At 44.2% G+C, this 13115-nt stretch overlaps 1 protein-coding gene across 3 annotated transcripts; it reads left to right on the top strand.

Moving 5' to 3' along the window:
* Positions 1-375: 375 nt before the first annotated feature.
* LOC122111152 (HLA class II histocompatibility antigen, DO beta chain-like) lies at positions 376-7134 on the top strand. 3 transcript variants are annotated; one of them, XM_042683888.1, is made up of 7 exons: positions 376-392; positions 844-935; positions 3433-3702; positions 4969-5250; positions 6100-6210; positions 6462-6490; positions 6660-7134. In XM_042683888.1, the coding sequence occupies exons 2-7, from the start codon at positions 845-847 to the stop codon at positions 6693-6695; spliced, it is 819 nt and encodes a 272-aa protein (XP_042539822.1). In that variant the 5' UTR covers positions 376-392; position 844; the 3' UTR covers positions 6696-7134. The 3 variants fall into 3 exon arrangements, with proteins under 3 accessions (XP_042539822.1, XP_042539821.1, XP_042539820.1); XM_042683887.1 differs by lacking the exon at positions 376-392 and adding an exon at positions 539-706; XM_042683886.1 differs by lacking the exon at positions 376-392 and having other exon boundaries at positions 539-935.
* The last annotated feature ends 5981 nt before the right edge of the window (positions 7135-13115 follow it).

The following is a 13115-nucleotide window of genomic DNA, read 5'->3' on the forward strand; positions in this document are numbered from 1 at the left end:
CAACAAAACTCCCCAGATAGTCATTAAGTCTCACAAACTTTCCTGCCTGGGCTGGCTTCAAACCATGATCCTCAGACCTCAGCCTTCTGAGTAGCTGGGATTACAGGTGTGAGCCACTGGTGCCTGGCTCTCTTCTTCTCTGATAATCCCACTATTAATGTTTCAGAATGCTTTCTACTTCCTTCCTTATTTACATGTCTTTGCTGTTAACAGCAATCATGCTATATGAAGGAAGACCTACTGTTCAGAACAGGCTGGAGCTGATGCTGAGTTTGGATAGCAGGATGCATCTCAAGCAATCTGCCTAGCTCTTCCAGGACTCCATGCTGTGTAAAATTTATTTTTCTTATCTCATTTTCCATACACCTAAACTACTGCCAATGCTCTTGAAGGTAATTAATTCTTGAGTAGTGTCATACAACTTTGTGAACGTATTCCGCCTAGCAACTAATAATGCAAAGATCTTCTATTTTGATTGGTTATCATTCAGAGCAAATTTACCAATCCCAGAGAGGCCAGAAATTTACCTATATTTTTGGTTGGGTTGTGTGGAGGCAAGAGGTCCACTGTGAACAAGCTGGTTTTTTTGTTTGTTTTGTTTATTTTTGTGCCAGTACTGGGTCTGGAACTCAGTGGCCTGGGTGCTATTTGCCCAATGGTAGCCCTCTATCACTTCAGCTGCAGCTCTACTTCCAGCTTGTTGGTGGTTAGTTCAAGATAAGAGATAGACTTTCCTGCTCAGGCTGGCTTTGAACTGGAATCCTTAGATCTCAGCTTCCTGAGTAGCTCCGATTACAGGCCTGAGCCACCACCCAGCTTACTGTTTAATTTTTTTCTTCCCAGAATGGATTCTAGGTGGGTCTGCTGCAGGCTGGCTCTGCTAGTGAATCTGATCTGGATGGGGTCCTCCATGATGGAAAGCAGAGAGACTCCAGGTAAGAACAGAACTCCCCCCCCCCCCCGCCCCCCTCCCCCGGCCCTGCTTGTTCAAGATAGTGTTAGCTGGGTGCGGGGAGTGGGGGCGATACTTTTTCTGTTGGGCCCAGGCTTCTGGCTTTGAAGAACTGTGTTTTCCCCATTGGTAGAAAATTTGTCTTCTCTCTTCACTGCACACGATGGACTCTCTGGAAAAAGGACATGCTGGACTACAGACCAGACACAGGCTCAGGAACTAGGGAGGAATGATGAGGAATTTTTATCTTGTTAGATTCTTTATTGTATCAATATCAGTCAGGAGAACAGTAAAAGCTGGAGGCAATGTGAGAGTAATTGATTTTCTTCTTCCTTTCTTCCCGTTCTTCCTTCCTTCCTTCCTCTCTTTCTTCCTCTCTCTCTCTCTTTCTCTTTCTCTCTCTCTCTCTTTCTCTTTCTCTCTCTCTTTCTTTCTTCCTTTCTTTCTCTATTCCTTTCTATTTTTTTTTTTTTGGTGCCAGTCTTGGCTTGAACTCAGAGCCTTTGTGCTGTCCCTGAGCTTTTTTGTTCAAGGCTAGCACTCTACCACTTGAGCCACATGTCCACTTCTGACCTTTTTTGGTGGCTAATTGGAAATAAGAGTCTTACAGACTTTCTTGCCTGGGGTGGTTTGAATTGTGACCCTCAGATCTGAGCCTCCTGAGTAGCTAGGATTACAGGCAAGAACCACTGGCACCTGGTATTAATTGCTATTCTTAAGCCAAGATGGTCGTAACTGTGTCTTCTGTTGGGGGTCTGTGTGGACAAAGGAAATTGGAAGCAATTTCTGCTGTCATCTGAATATGCCAATGCATATTCAGAATTGCAGTAAGTGATTTTGAGAAGTTGAATGCATAATTGTCTGTGGGATGCTGGGTACAAGTTGTCCCTGTCATTTTCCTAGCTGAGAAAACAAGATACACAAACATGAAGCATTTAACCATGAAAGCACGTTTGGATGAGCAGAAAACAGGATGTAATGTACTCAGAATAGAATCCCCTTTAAAAGTCAGTTTCATTACATACAAAAGAGGAACAGACCTGGAGGGAGATTATCATTGTTTTTAGAGAATAGAAACTACTCTGAATTTAAGTCCATTAGGCAACAAAAATGAGGACAAAATCAGAATAGGTTTTTATTTTTATTGTTTTGCCAGTCCTGGGGCTTGAACTCAGGGGCTGGGTTCTACCTCTGAGCTTCTTTTATTCAAGGCTAGACTTGAATCTCAGCTCCATGTCCAGCTCTTTTGGTACTTTATTGGAGAGAAGAGTCTTACATAGACTTTCTTGCCTGGGTCTGCAATCCTCAGATCTTAGCCTCCTGAGTAGCTAAGATCACAGGTATGAGCCACCAGAACCTGGAAAGAATAGATTTTTAGTGAGGATGAACAAGTAAGAATTGTTTTTTTTTTTTATTTAGACTATAAAGGAAATAAAGAATGACATAAATGCCAACTAATTAGAGGTTGAAATTTCACCTGCAATCAGTGACAGACCAAGATGAACCTAGTAGGCCCAGCAAAGCCTGGAGGAGGCTCTGAACTTAGAAATGAAGGCAGAGCCTGGCTCTGGTGGCTCAGACCTGTAATTCTAGCTACTCAGACGGTTGAGTCCATGAGATTCTTATCTCCAGTTAACTGCCAAAAAATAAAAATAAAAAGACAGAAGTGGAGCTGTGGCTCCAGTGGTAGAGGGCTAGCTTTGACCCCAGACCCTGAGTTCAAGACCCAAGACTGGAAGGAAGGAAGGAAGGAAGAAAAAGAAAGAAAAGAAATGAAAGCAGCGTCACAGATCAATAACAATTATCCTGCAAGTCTCAAACACCATATTTTTTAATGCTGGTATTGTGGTTTGAACTCAGGGCCTGGGGACTATCCCTTACCTTTTTTCCCCTCAAGGCTAGCTCCCTACCACATGAGCCACATCTCTACTTGTGGCTTTTTGCTGGTTGAGATACCAAGAGTCTCATAAACTTTTCTGTCTGGGCTAGTTTTGAACCTCAGTCCTCAGATCTCAGCCTCTTGAGATTATGAGTCTCATTTGAATTTCCTTCTGTGTTACTATTCTCTTTTTGCCAGTCCTGGGGCCTGAGCTGTGGGTGCTGTCCCTGAGCTTTTGTGCTCAAGGCAAGCACTCTACCACTTGAGCCACAGCTCTAATTCTGACTCTTTGCTGGTTATTTGGAGGTAAGAGCCTCACAGCCTTTCCTGCCCAGGCTGGCTTCAGATTGCAATCTTTGGATCTCAATCTAGCATGTAGCTACAATTACAGTTGTGAGCCACTGGCCTTTTATGTTACTGTTCTCAAGTGCATAGAATTAAGAAATCATAGACATTGTGCTTCCATTCACAATCAATGAAGTGGGGTATAACATATATACTTGTGCATTGAATCATATTCTCACTTAACATTGCTTTTGAGCCCCCTCTGATATCCACAAAATGTAACCTAATGGAGCTGGTGTGTGTGTGTGTTTTCCAGAAGATTTTGTGATTCAGGCAAAGGCCGACTGCTACTTCACCAACGGCACAGAAAAGGTGCAGTTCGTGGTCAGATTTATCTTCAACTTGGAGGAGTTTGTCCACTTTGACAGCGATGTGGGGATGTTCGTGGCCCTGACAGAACTGGGGGAGCCCGATGCTGAGCAGTGGAACAACCGGCCTGACATCCTGGCGCAGAGCCGAGCCTCTGTGGACCTAGTGTGCAGACAGAACTACAGGCTGGGGGCCCCCTTCACTGTGGGGCGGAAAGGTGAGGAGGAAGGCAGGGGTGGTCTAGATAATCTAATTATGAAGGAGTCATTTGGAAACTTTTTATAGGATCCCTAGAAGTGATTTTTTTGTTGTTGTTGTTGGTCATGGGGCTTGAACTCTGGGCCTGGGCACTGTCCCTCAGCTCTTCAGCTCAAGGCTAGCGCTCTACCACTTGAGCCACAGCACCACTTCTGGTTTTTTGGTAGTTAATTGGAAATAAGTCCCATAGATTTTCCTGTCCAGGCTGGTTTTGAACTGCAATCTTCAGATCTCAGCCTCCTGAGTAGCTAGGATTACAGGTGTGAGCCACCAGCACCCAGCTATCAACAATTTCATTATTTACTTATGTATTTGTATATTTATTTTGTCTATCATGGGACTTGAACTCAAAGGCATTGTCCCTGAGCTCTTTCCCTCAAGGCTAGCAATCTACCACTTTGAGCCACAGTGCCACTTTTGGTTTTCTGGTGATTAATTGGAGATAAGAGTCTCATGGACTTCCTGCCTGGGAACCACAGTCCTCTGATCTCAGCATTCTGAGTGGGTAGGATTACAAGCATGAGCCATCAGAACCTGGCCATTTTATTTTTCTTAATGTTCAGAAAGTTTACCAGGCTCTAGCTGGGCTTTGCTTGTTTGGAATGAACTTCTGTAGATAGGTTCTTGTTCTGTCTGCTTCAGGACTAATGCGTTATAAGTAGGAGAAGCTATGTGTATATTTTGTCCCCAACTGTGACTAACTTGAGATCCACAAAGGTCAGGACCCTAGTCTTGGTCCTAGACCACATCAAGGGTCTCATGGCCTTTGAGAATGAGAGCATTGTCAACTAGAATGGGTGATTATGGGAAGGGCTGATAAAATCTGAATCCTCCAGCTGGGCGTCAGTGGCTCACGCCTATAATCCTAGCTATTCAGGAGGCTGAGATCTGAAGATTGTGATTCAAAGCCAGCCCAGGCAGGTAAGTCTGTGAGACTCTTATCTCCAATAAACCACCAGAAAATCAGAAGTGGGAGCACTAGCCTTGAGCTTAAGAGCCCAGGGACAGCCCCCAGGACCAGAGTTCAAGCCTCATGACAAAAAAAAAAAGTCAGAATCCTGCTTGGAGACATTGATACAACCTCAATTCTTGGTCTTGGGGCTGGAATTTCCCTACACTTCCTACTTCCACTTGGGTGATCTGGGGATCACCCCTAGCGAAACTCCCACCCTGCCCTGGCTTGGTGGGTTTCCCACACAACATCTCCTTTCCTCTCTCTCCCTAGTGCCACCAGAGGTGACAGTGTACCCAGAGAGAACCCCACTCCTGCAGCAGCCCAATCTGCTGCTCTGCTTGGTGACAGGCTTCTACCCAGGGGACATTAAGATCAGGTGGTTCCGGAATGGACAGGAGGAGAGAGCTGGGGTTGTGTCCAGTGGCCTCACCAGGAATGGAGACTGGACCTTTCAGGCCCTGGAGATGCTGGAGATGACTCCTAACCTTGGGGATGTCTACTGCTGCCGTGTGGAGCATCCCAGCCTGCGGAGCCCCATTTCTGTGGAGTGGAGTGAGCATCTGTTTCTTGTGTTCTCACAGCCTGATTCACGATCACACCAGCTGATTGCTCTATTATGAAGTTTGTGTTGCCTGTGTGCTCATCTTGGTCACAACTCAAATTCTTTCCCTGGACCTGAGAAAATGAGAGTCTTTGGGCTAGGTGGGAGAAGATGGGGCAGATATGTATCTATCTTCACATTTCCCAAGAGACAAGGAAGGGTGGCCACCTCATTACTTGCTTTAAAAACAAATTAAGGCCGGGCACTGGTGGCTCACACCTGTAACCCTAGCTACTCAGGAAGCTGAGATTTGAGGATCATGGTTCAAAGCCAGCCCAGGTACGAAAGTCCATGAGACTATCTCCAATAAGCCACTCAGAAAACTGGAAGTGGCGCTGTGGCTCAAGTGGTAGAGCACTAGCCTTGAGCTGAAGAGCTGAGGGACAGTGCTCAGGCCCAGAGTTCAAGCCCCACAATTGACAAAAACAAACAAAAACAAATTAAGTAATTGTACCAAGGGTTTCACTTCAACAAGTCAAATAATGAGTACAATGTATCTTGATCAATGTCACCCCTTTCCATTGTTTTCTCCCATCCTTACTTGCTTGCAATTTTGGGAACTAGTGTTCTTTCATATTTGGTTCTTAGGATTTGAGGGGGAGGGGGACCAATATGAAACATGAAAATCAGCGACAAATGGGAGGCAACTCCATGGGTGTAAACACTGGTCTCAGAGATGCATTTCTAAATGCCGTTCTTCCTAAATAGCATTTGATTTGGCATCCGGCACAGGCTTTGAGATGTTATATGTGTCAAATATTTGGAGCTTTGTAATTACCTTTAAGACCTGTCTTTCATAGGAGTTCAGATCGAATATTGCTGGAGAAAGATGCTTGGTGGGATTGTGGCCTTTGTGCTTGGTGTAATCTTCTTCCTGGCTGGACTCCTCATCCACCTCAGGGCTTGGAAAGGTAAGGAGCCCCCAGGAGACCCTGGCCACTTGCCCCCAGTCTTCCTCCACTTCCAGTTTCCCTTCTCCAGGGGGCGCCAGGAGAATCTTTCCTGAAGCTCAACAGAGATGGAGTTCTGCCATTGCAGGCCATCCTCCATCCCTCAGGAACATGACAACACCCTAACTGGGCCATTCCGTTCACAACACCCTAACTGGGCCATTCTGTTCACAACAACATCCTAACTGGGCCATTCCATTCTCTGTTCCTAGGATCTGCAGAGGCTCAGGCTGGCCATGAGGTAATGTCTCCTATACTTTGTCTTTGGCTGCTAGATTCTTTCCCAGCCCTTTGGTGAGAAGGAGTAAAGCAGGCAGAAGGTGCTGCTGGCTGGGTGGTGCTGTCTCTTGAGACTCTGCACCGGGCTGGGGGTGTGGCCTGGTGAGACTCCTCATCATTTGTCTCTGCAGGTCTCAAGAGCTCTTCTCCCATCACAGCCCTACTGAGGCCCTAATGGAAGCTTTGTCCCCGGAGCCTGACAGAGTGCCCACAGGCCAGAGCCCCAGGTTAGGAAAGGATATTGAAGAAGTCACTGTTCTGGAGAAGGCTCTTCCTTAGTCCTTGGAGTTGTGAACTGATCTAGGGTTGTGTGTCCCAAGAGCATGCAGCCCCCACCCTCCTACCTGTGAACTTTCTAAGACCCCATTTCAAGATCCTGGCTGGAAATTTCCCTGAGACCTAACTCCTCCCAGCCCCCCTCGCTCTACCGCAAGGTCTCCAAAACCCCGCTTGCAGCTTCCAGACTTCAGAAGACAAATGATGAAGCAGAGACTACTTCATGTTTTTGGTCTTTTTCATAAAGTAAATCAATAAACCCTTTTATTGTGAAATAAAATGGCTATTTATAGCCACTAAACAATAGAATAAAAGAACTCGTTTCTGTTATCTAATCGTTCTCAGTGACAGCATTACCCCATTCTCCCCCTCCCCGTTCTTCTTATTAACCTCTAGGAACCACAATTTGGTTCCCAAACTACGAACTGTGAGCTTTTGGCCTTTCCTTCCCCGCCCCCCTGTTTTTTGGTACGTGTGTATGGTATGGGGTTTGAATTCAGGGCCTTATGCTTATTAGGCAAGCACTCTACCACTTGGACCATAACCAAAGCCCTTTTGGCTTTAGTTTATTTTCCAGTATTGTGCTTTTTGGACCATGATCTTCCTACCTCTGCCTCCCATTGAGCTGGGTGACTAACTAGCACGCACTACTATACTGAGAGATTATCTACTTATTCACAAGTCATTTGGTAATTTATTTTTTGTTGGTCATGGGGCTTGAACTCTGAGCCTGGGTGCTGTCCCTCAGCTCTGCAGCTCAAGGCTAGCACTCTACCACTTGAGCCACAGCACCACTTCCAGCTTTTTCTGCTTATGTGGTGCTGAGGAATCGAATCCAGGGTCTCATGCATGCAAGGCAAGCCCTCTACCACTGAGCCACCTTCCCAGACCCTCATTTGGTAATTTTTTTTTTTTCTTTTTGTTTATGTGGTGCTGAGGAATTGAACCCAGGGCCTCATGCATGCAAGGCAAGCGCTCTACCACTGAGCCACCTTCCCAGCCCCTCATTTGGTAATTTTTATAGACTCTCTGGAAGCTATTTTTTGTTGTTGTCATCTTTCAATGTTAAGAAAGTTTACCAGAATGTATTTTGGCTTTGGTTGTTTAGTTTTGAACTTTTCTACTTCTCTAGGAAGCCGTATTCTTTTTCAATATATAGTGCAAATCATTTTTTTTTTAATTTCAGGAATGTTTATGGTCCCACCCTGACTCTCATTTCCGGTACTAGGGTTTGATATCAGGGCCTCATGTTTGCTAGGCAGCCTTGAGCCATATCCCCATTCCTTTTGCTTTCTACGTTTTTCAGATAGGTTCTCCTGCTAATTGCTCAGCTGACCTCAAACTGTGATCCTCCTACTTCTGCCTCTCAACTAGCTAGGAGTCATGAGGCATGGTTCATCACCATGCCCAGCTGAGATTTATTTTCATCTTTGCTTTGGTTTTCCCTTTCCAGGGATTCTAGTCATTCCCACTTTACTTTTGTGTGTCTTTAATGTTTACTATTTTCTCGTGAATTTTGTATTTTTCCATTTATTTAAAAAATATTAGCATTTATTAGTTACTCAAGGGGGTCTCGTTGTGATTTTTCTTTTTCTTTTCTTTTCTTTTTTTGGGGGGGGGGGTCCAGTCATGGGGCCTGAACTCTGGGCCTGGGCGCTGTCCCTCAGCTCTTCAGCTCAAGGCTAGCGCTCTACCACTTGAGCCACAGCGCCACTTCCGGCTTTTTTCTTTTTGCTTATGTGGTGCTGAGGAATCAAACCCAGGACCTCATGCATGCAAGGCAAGCGCTCTACCACTGAGCCACCTTCCCAGCCCATCGTTGTGATTTTTCTACACATGCATACAATATATTCTGATCCAGTTCATCTGTTTTATCAATCCCATTTCACTCTTTTTAAAGCAGTTCAGGCTTCATTGTTCTAATTACATACGTGTATAATCAGTACCCTCTTTCGCACTTTACCTCCTGTCATTCTTTTTTAGGGGTGTGTGTGTGTGTGTGTGTGTGTGTGTGTGTGTGTGTATTAATTGTATAAAAAATGTAAAGGAGTTTCAAGAGCTATTTCACATATCCATATATTTTCCCTTTTTTTTTTGACAGTCCTGGGGCTTGAACTCAGGGCCTGGACACTGTCCCTGAGCTTCTTTTGCTCAAGGCTAGACCTCTTAGCACTCGAGCCCAATGCTACTTCTGGCCTTTTCTGTTTATGTGGTACTGAGGAATTGAACCCAGTGCTCCATGCATGCTAGGCAAGCACTCTAGCACTAAGCCACATTCCCAGCTGTCTTTTCCATTTTAAAACGTGATTACTTTTTCACATTCTCTCTTTGGGTTGAAGTCTTTCCATCAGCCATCTTGCTTCATCAGAGGGTTCTTTAGTTTCATGGCTGTCCCAGGAAGGGTGGTAACCTCGTTAGGTTTCTGTCCCAGATTGTGTTGGGGAAGAGGGAGGTACATGGTAGAGAGTGGGTGGCAGGTCTTCTGTGGGTGGAGTTTTGTTCACAAAGATCTCATAACATTTGGTTTTCATTTTTAGATGATGCTGATGATGCTGATGCTGATGATAATTATTTTGGTGCCAGTCCGGGGCTTGAATTCAGGGTCTGGGTGCTGTCCCTGAGCTTTTTGGCTCAAGACTTGCTCTCTACTGTTTGAGCCAGAGCTCCACTTCCAACTTTTGGAGATGAGAGTCTCATGAGTTTTCCTGCCTTGGGCTGATTTTTTTTAATTTAATTTTATTTTATTTGAGAACATACTGTACAGAGGGGTTACAATTACATGGGCAGGATAATGCGTACATTTCTTACCAAGCATTGCTTGGGCTGATTTTGAACAGCCATCCTCAGATCTCAGCCTCTCGAGTAGCTAGGCTTAAAGCTCCCCCTCCTCCCAGCCCTTTTGCCATTGGCCCCTGACAACCTTCTTAATAAACTAGAGATGAGCTGGAAGAAGCCTAGCTGTTTACACAATGGTGAGGAATCATCATAACTATGGGATAAAATTCCTGTTAGAAAAAGTTTGGAAACCCAAACTGTCCGTGTACCTTAGGAGTGGCGTGTTTACCTGATATGCACAAGGCTTTGGGTTCCATCACCAGCGTGGGAGGAAAATAAAATCCCAAACAAGACACAAACAAAAAGTGAAATAAAACCAACATTAACAACCAGACAAGAAGACACAAGGAAAAGTTCAGAAACTTGAACCTTTCCAGCTGTGCCACCACCAGATGGCGAGAGAGACTAAATGAATGCTGGTGTCCCTCGTAGCTGAAGAGGAACCTTCCCCAGGCCTCCTGATTCCTCCCTTTCTCTCATCACCCCAACCTATGAGACAGAGAGGGGCAGTGGAGGTCGATATGAGGGATTGTGTAGCTCTCCACATCAGCCAGGAAGTCCTTCTTCGTCCTGTGGAGGAAGTGCTGGAAGTTATCTAGATCAACCCTGCACATTTCGTAGATTATCTGTGGGCCGAGAGCCTCACAAGGGCTTATATACCTTATACAGATGGCCTCATATCAAAATAAATTCTGCACAGGTTTTATTCTGTGTTAGAGATTTAAGCAGAGGCTCCTGCATATTAAACATGTTCCACATCTCTTCTCTCATGTACTGTATTTATTTATTAATTGAGTGCTGGTATTGGGGCTTGAACTCAGGGCTTCATACCTTCCCTTAGGTTTTTCCCCCAAGGTTGGTGCTAGTCTACCCCTTGAGTCACAGCTCCACTATTCCACATCTACCTATCACCTGGATGAACTATTATTTTTAATTCCTGGACTTGGGACTTATGTAGCAAGGGTTTGAATCCTAAAGATGGTTGCTTTGGAGCTCTGAAATTTATTACATCTTAGTATAATACTCAACGAGTTTACTAAACACTTATTGAGGATGAAGACCCATCATAGGTACCAAAGACCCAGCAGTTGAAAAAAAACACCAAACATTGATTTTTATGATCCTTAATTGAGATAGTGTACTTGGAGTGCTACTGTGCTAGGAAAAAAGGTTTGGTGTGTAGTAACGTGACCTTTCCTCCACTTGTCCTGTGACAATCAGCAGGTGTGATTGTGGGCTTTTCCATTTTCATCTCCACCACCACTCATACTAATGCAAAACTATCAGGAACAGTCTAGATCATTTCCTTCTCTAAAAACTGACCAGGGACTTCCCACAGATGCACGAAAGGATTAGGTACCCTCCCCTCCCCTAGCCAAATACTTGGGTCCTTACTCTGCACTCTGCTGCTTTGCAATGGTGAAACATGTTTTCTTGGCTTTCTGCGGGACCTATCTTATTTCTTTCCATAAAACTAGGTTGTCTGCCATTCCACTCACTGATGATCAGACTTCCCACTGGCTAAACGGTTTCTCCTCAAAGACCTGGGCTCAGACCGGACCGTCTTAGCAGTTGTTTCTGCTAGAGACAAGTGATGCTGCTCTGTTCTCTATTCCTATTGGTTGAAATGTTGAAAAAAATGTTGGGGATTTCCAACAATGTTTTTCTGTCTTAAAATGCGTCAGTGCAAAAAAGTTGGAATATCTTTGTAAGCAGGAATTAGGATGAACTGAGATTGATGAGGCAGATTCTGTGTTTTCAGGATGAGTCTAGGGGCCCCGCCTCTGGCAAAAGGAAAGAAGTGTTTCTTCTAAAAGGATTCATTCATCTTTCCCTTTTCCTCAAATGAGATTTTATAGTACAAATATGAGAATATTAGTGCTGAGTAAATCCAAGCTCTCCTTTCTTTCTTTTTCTTTTAATAATTTTTTTTTTATTGAGAGTAAGTGGTTAGATAAGTTCACAAACCACAGAATTGTGGGATGGTGATACTTAGATAAAGTCACAAACACATTTTAACCTTCATGAGGCACCTTCATTGTCATGATCATGGTCTATAAAGCTTATGGACTCCACAAACAGTGGCACTACAGTTATTTCTTGGTTAATATGTATATTTCTTTCCTTTTACTCAGTATAAACTATTCCCGCTATCCCTCTCATTCCCTCCCTCCCCTCGCTGCCCTTGAGTTGCTCAGTTCATCAGTGTAGCTGATGGGCCCCTCTGTGTATTTTCCCCTGTTTTTCTCTGATTCTGTGCCTTCCTCCTAGCTTCCCTCAGATGTGCACGTGTAAATGCCATATTTGAGATCAAGAACATGGAGTCATCTAGGAATGATATGACAAATTTAGAGTTCCTTTGCTGGTTGAATCCTTTTTATTTTGTCATATCTCCTTGCATTTTGAATTTAACATCCACATATCAGGGAGACCATGTGCCATTTGTCTCTCTGAGCTTGACTTACCTCACTCAACATGTTCTAGTTCCATCCATTTCCCTGAGAATGCCATTATTTTGTCCTTTCTAATGGCTGAATAATCTTCCATTGTATATAGGTACCACAATTTTTTGGATCCATTCATCTGTAGTGGGGCATCTGGGTTGTTTCCATATCTTGGCTATTGTGAACACTCCCTCCCCGCCTTTTTGTGTGCTAGTTCTGGGGCTTGAACCCAAGACTTGGGTGCTGTCCTTTAGCTTTTTTCCACTCAAGACTGGCACACAATCCCTTGACACAGCTACACTTTCAGCTTCTTGGTGGTTAATTGGAGAGAAGAGTGTCATAGACTTTCCTGCTCTGGCTGGCTTTGACCAATTATTCTCAAATCTTAGCTTCCTGAGTAGCTAGGATTACAGGCATGAGCCACCAACACCCAGCTTAATAGACATTTTCTAACTTTGTAACTACCTAGGATTGCCAACTCGACCTTGGCTGATTTTTTTCTCTCCTCTCTGAAATTCATTTGCATACTCTGTATTTGCCCTTCTGTTCTTCAAAGAAGACAGGACTCCTCTCACTCTGTATCTTTCATCCATGTTACCTCTGTAATATAATTGCATCTCTCTTTTTTGTCCCTTCTGTTCCCTTAAGTGAGTTGAAGCACAACTCTTTCCTTTTTTATTTCTTCTCTGTTTTTTGTTTGTTTGTTTTGTTTTGGTGGTAGTAAAGCTTAAATTCAGAGCTCTTTAGCTCAAGGTTAATACTCCACCACTTCAAGTCACTGCTCCATTTCCAGTTTTTAGGTAATTAATTGGAGATAAAGAGTCTCAGGGACTTTCCTTTCCAGGCTGATGTTGGACTACGACCCTCAGATCTCAGCCTCCTGAGTAGTTAGGCTTACAGGTGTGAGCTATCAGAGAGAGCCGGCTCTTTCCTTCTTTCAATGAGGGTTACTATCTCCCTTGCACAGAGCATTCCACTAAAAAATTTTAATGTAAGTTTGTAAAACATTGAAACAATTTTGCCAACTTTATA

Source organism: Dipodomys spectabilis, unplaced genomic scaffold (assembly GCF_019054845.1).
Source record: "Dipodomys spectabilis isolate Male_0828 unplaced genomic scaffold, ASM1905484v1 ptg000085l, whole genome shotgun sequence".
In the NCBI taxonomy this organism is placed as follows: domain Eukaryota; kingdom Metazoa; phylum Chordata; class Mammalia; order Rodentia; family Heteromyidae; genus Dipodomys; species Dipodomys spectabilis.

Bases quoted from the DNA above. Each gene is read 5' to 3' on its own strand.
- LOC122111152 (XM_042683888.1), top strand. From the start codon at position 845: ATGGATTCTAGGTGGGTCTGCTGCAGGCTGGCTCTGCTAGTGAATCTG. The intron at 936-3,432 runs GTAAGAACAGAA...TGTGTTTTCCAG, and splicing joins GGAAAGCAGAGAGACTCCAG to AAGATTTTGTGATTCAGGCA. The intron at 5,251-6,099 runs GTGAGCATCTGT...TGTCTTTCATAG, and splicing joins CCCCATTTCTGTGGAGTGGA to GAGTTCAGATCGAATATTGC.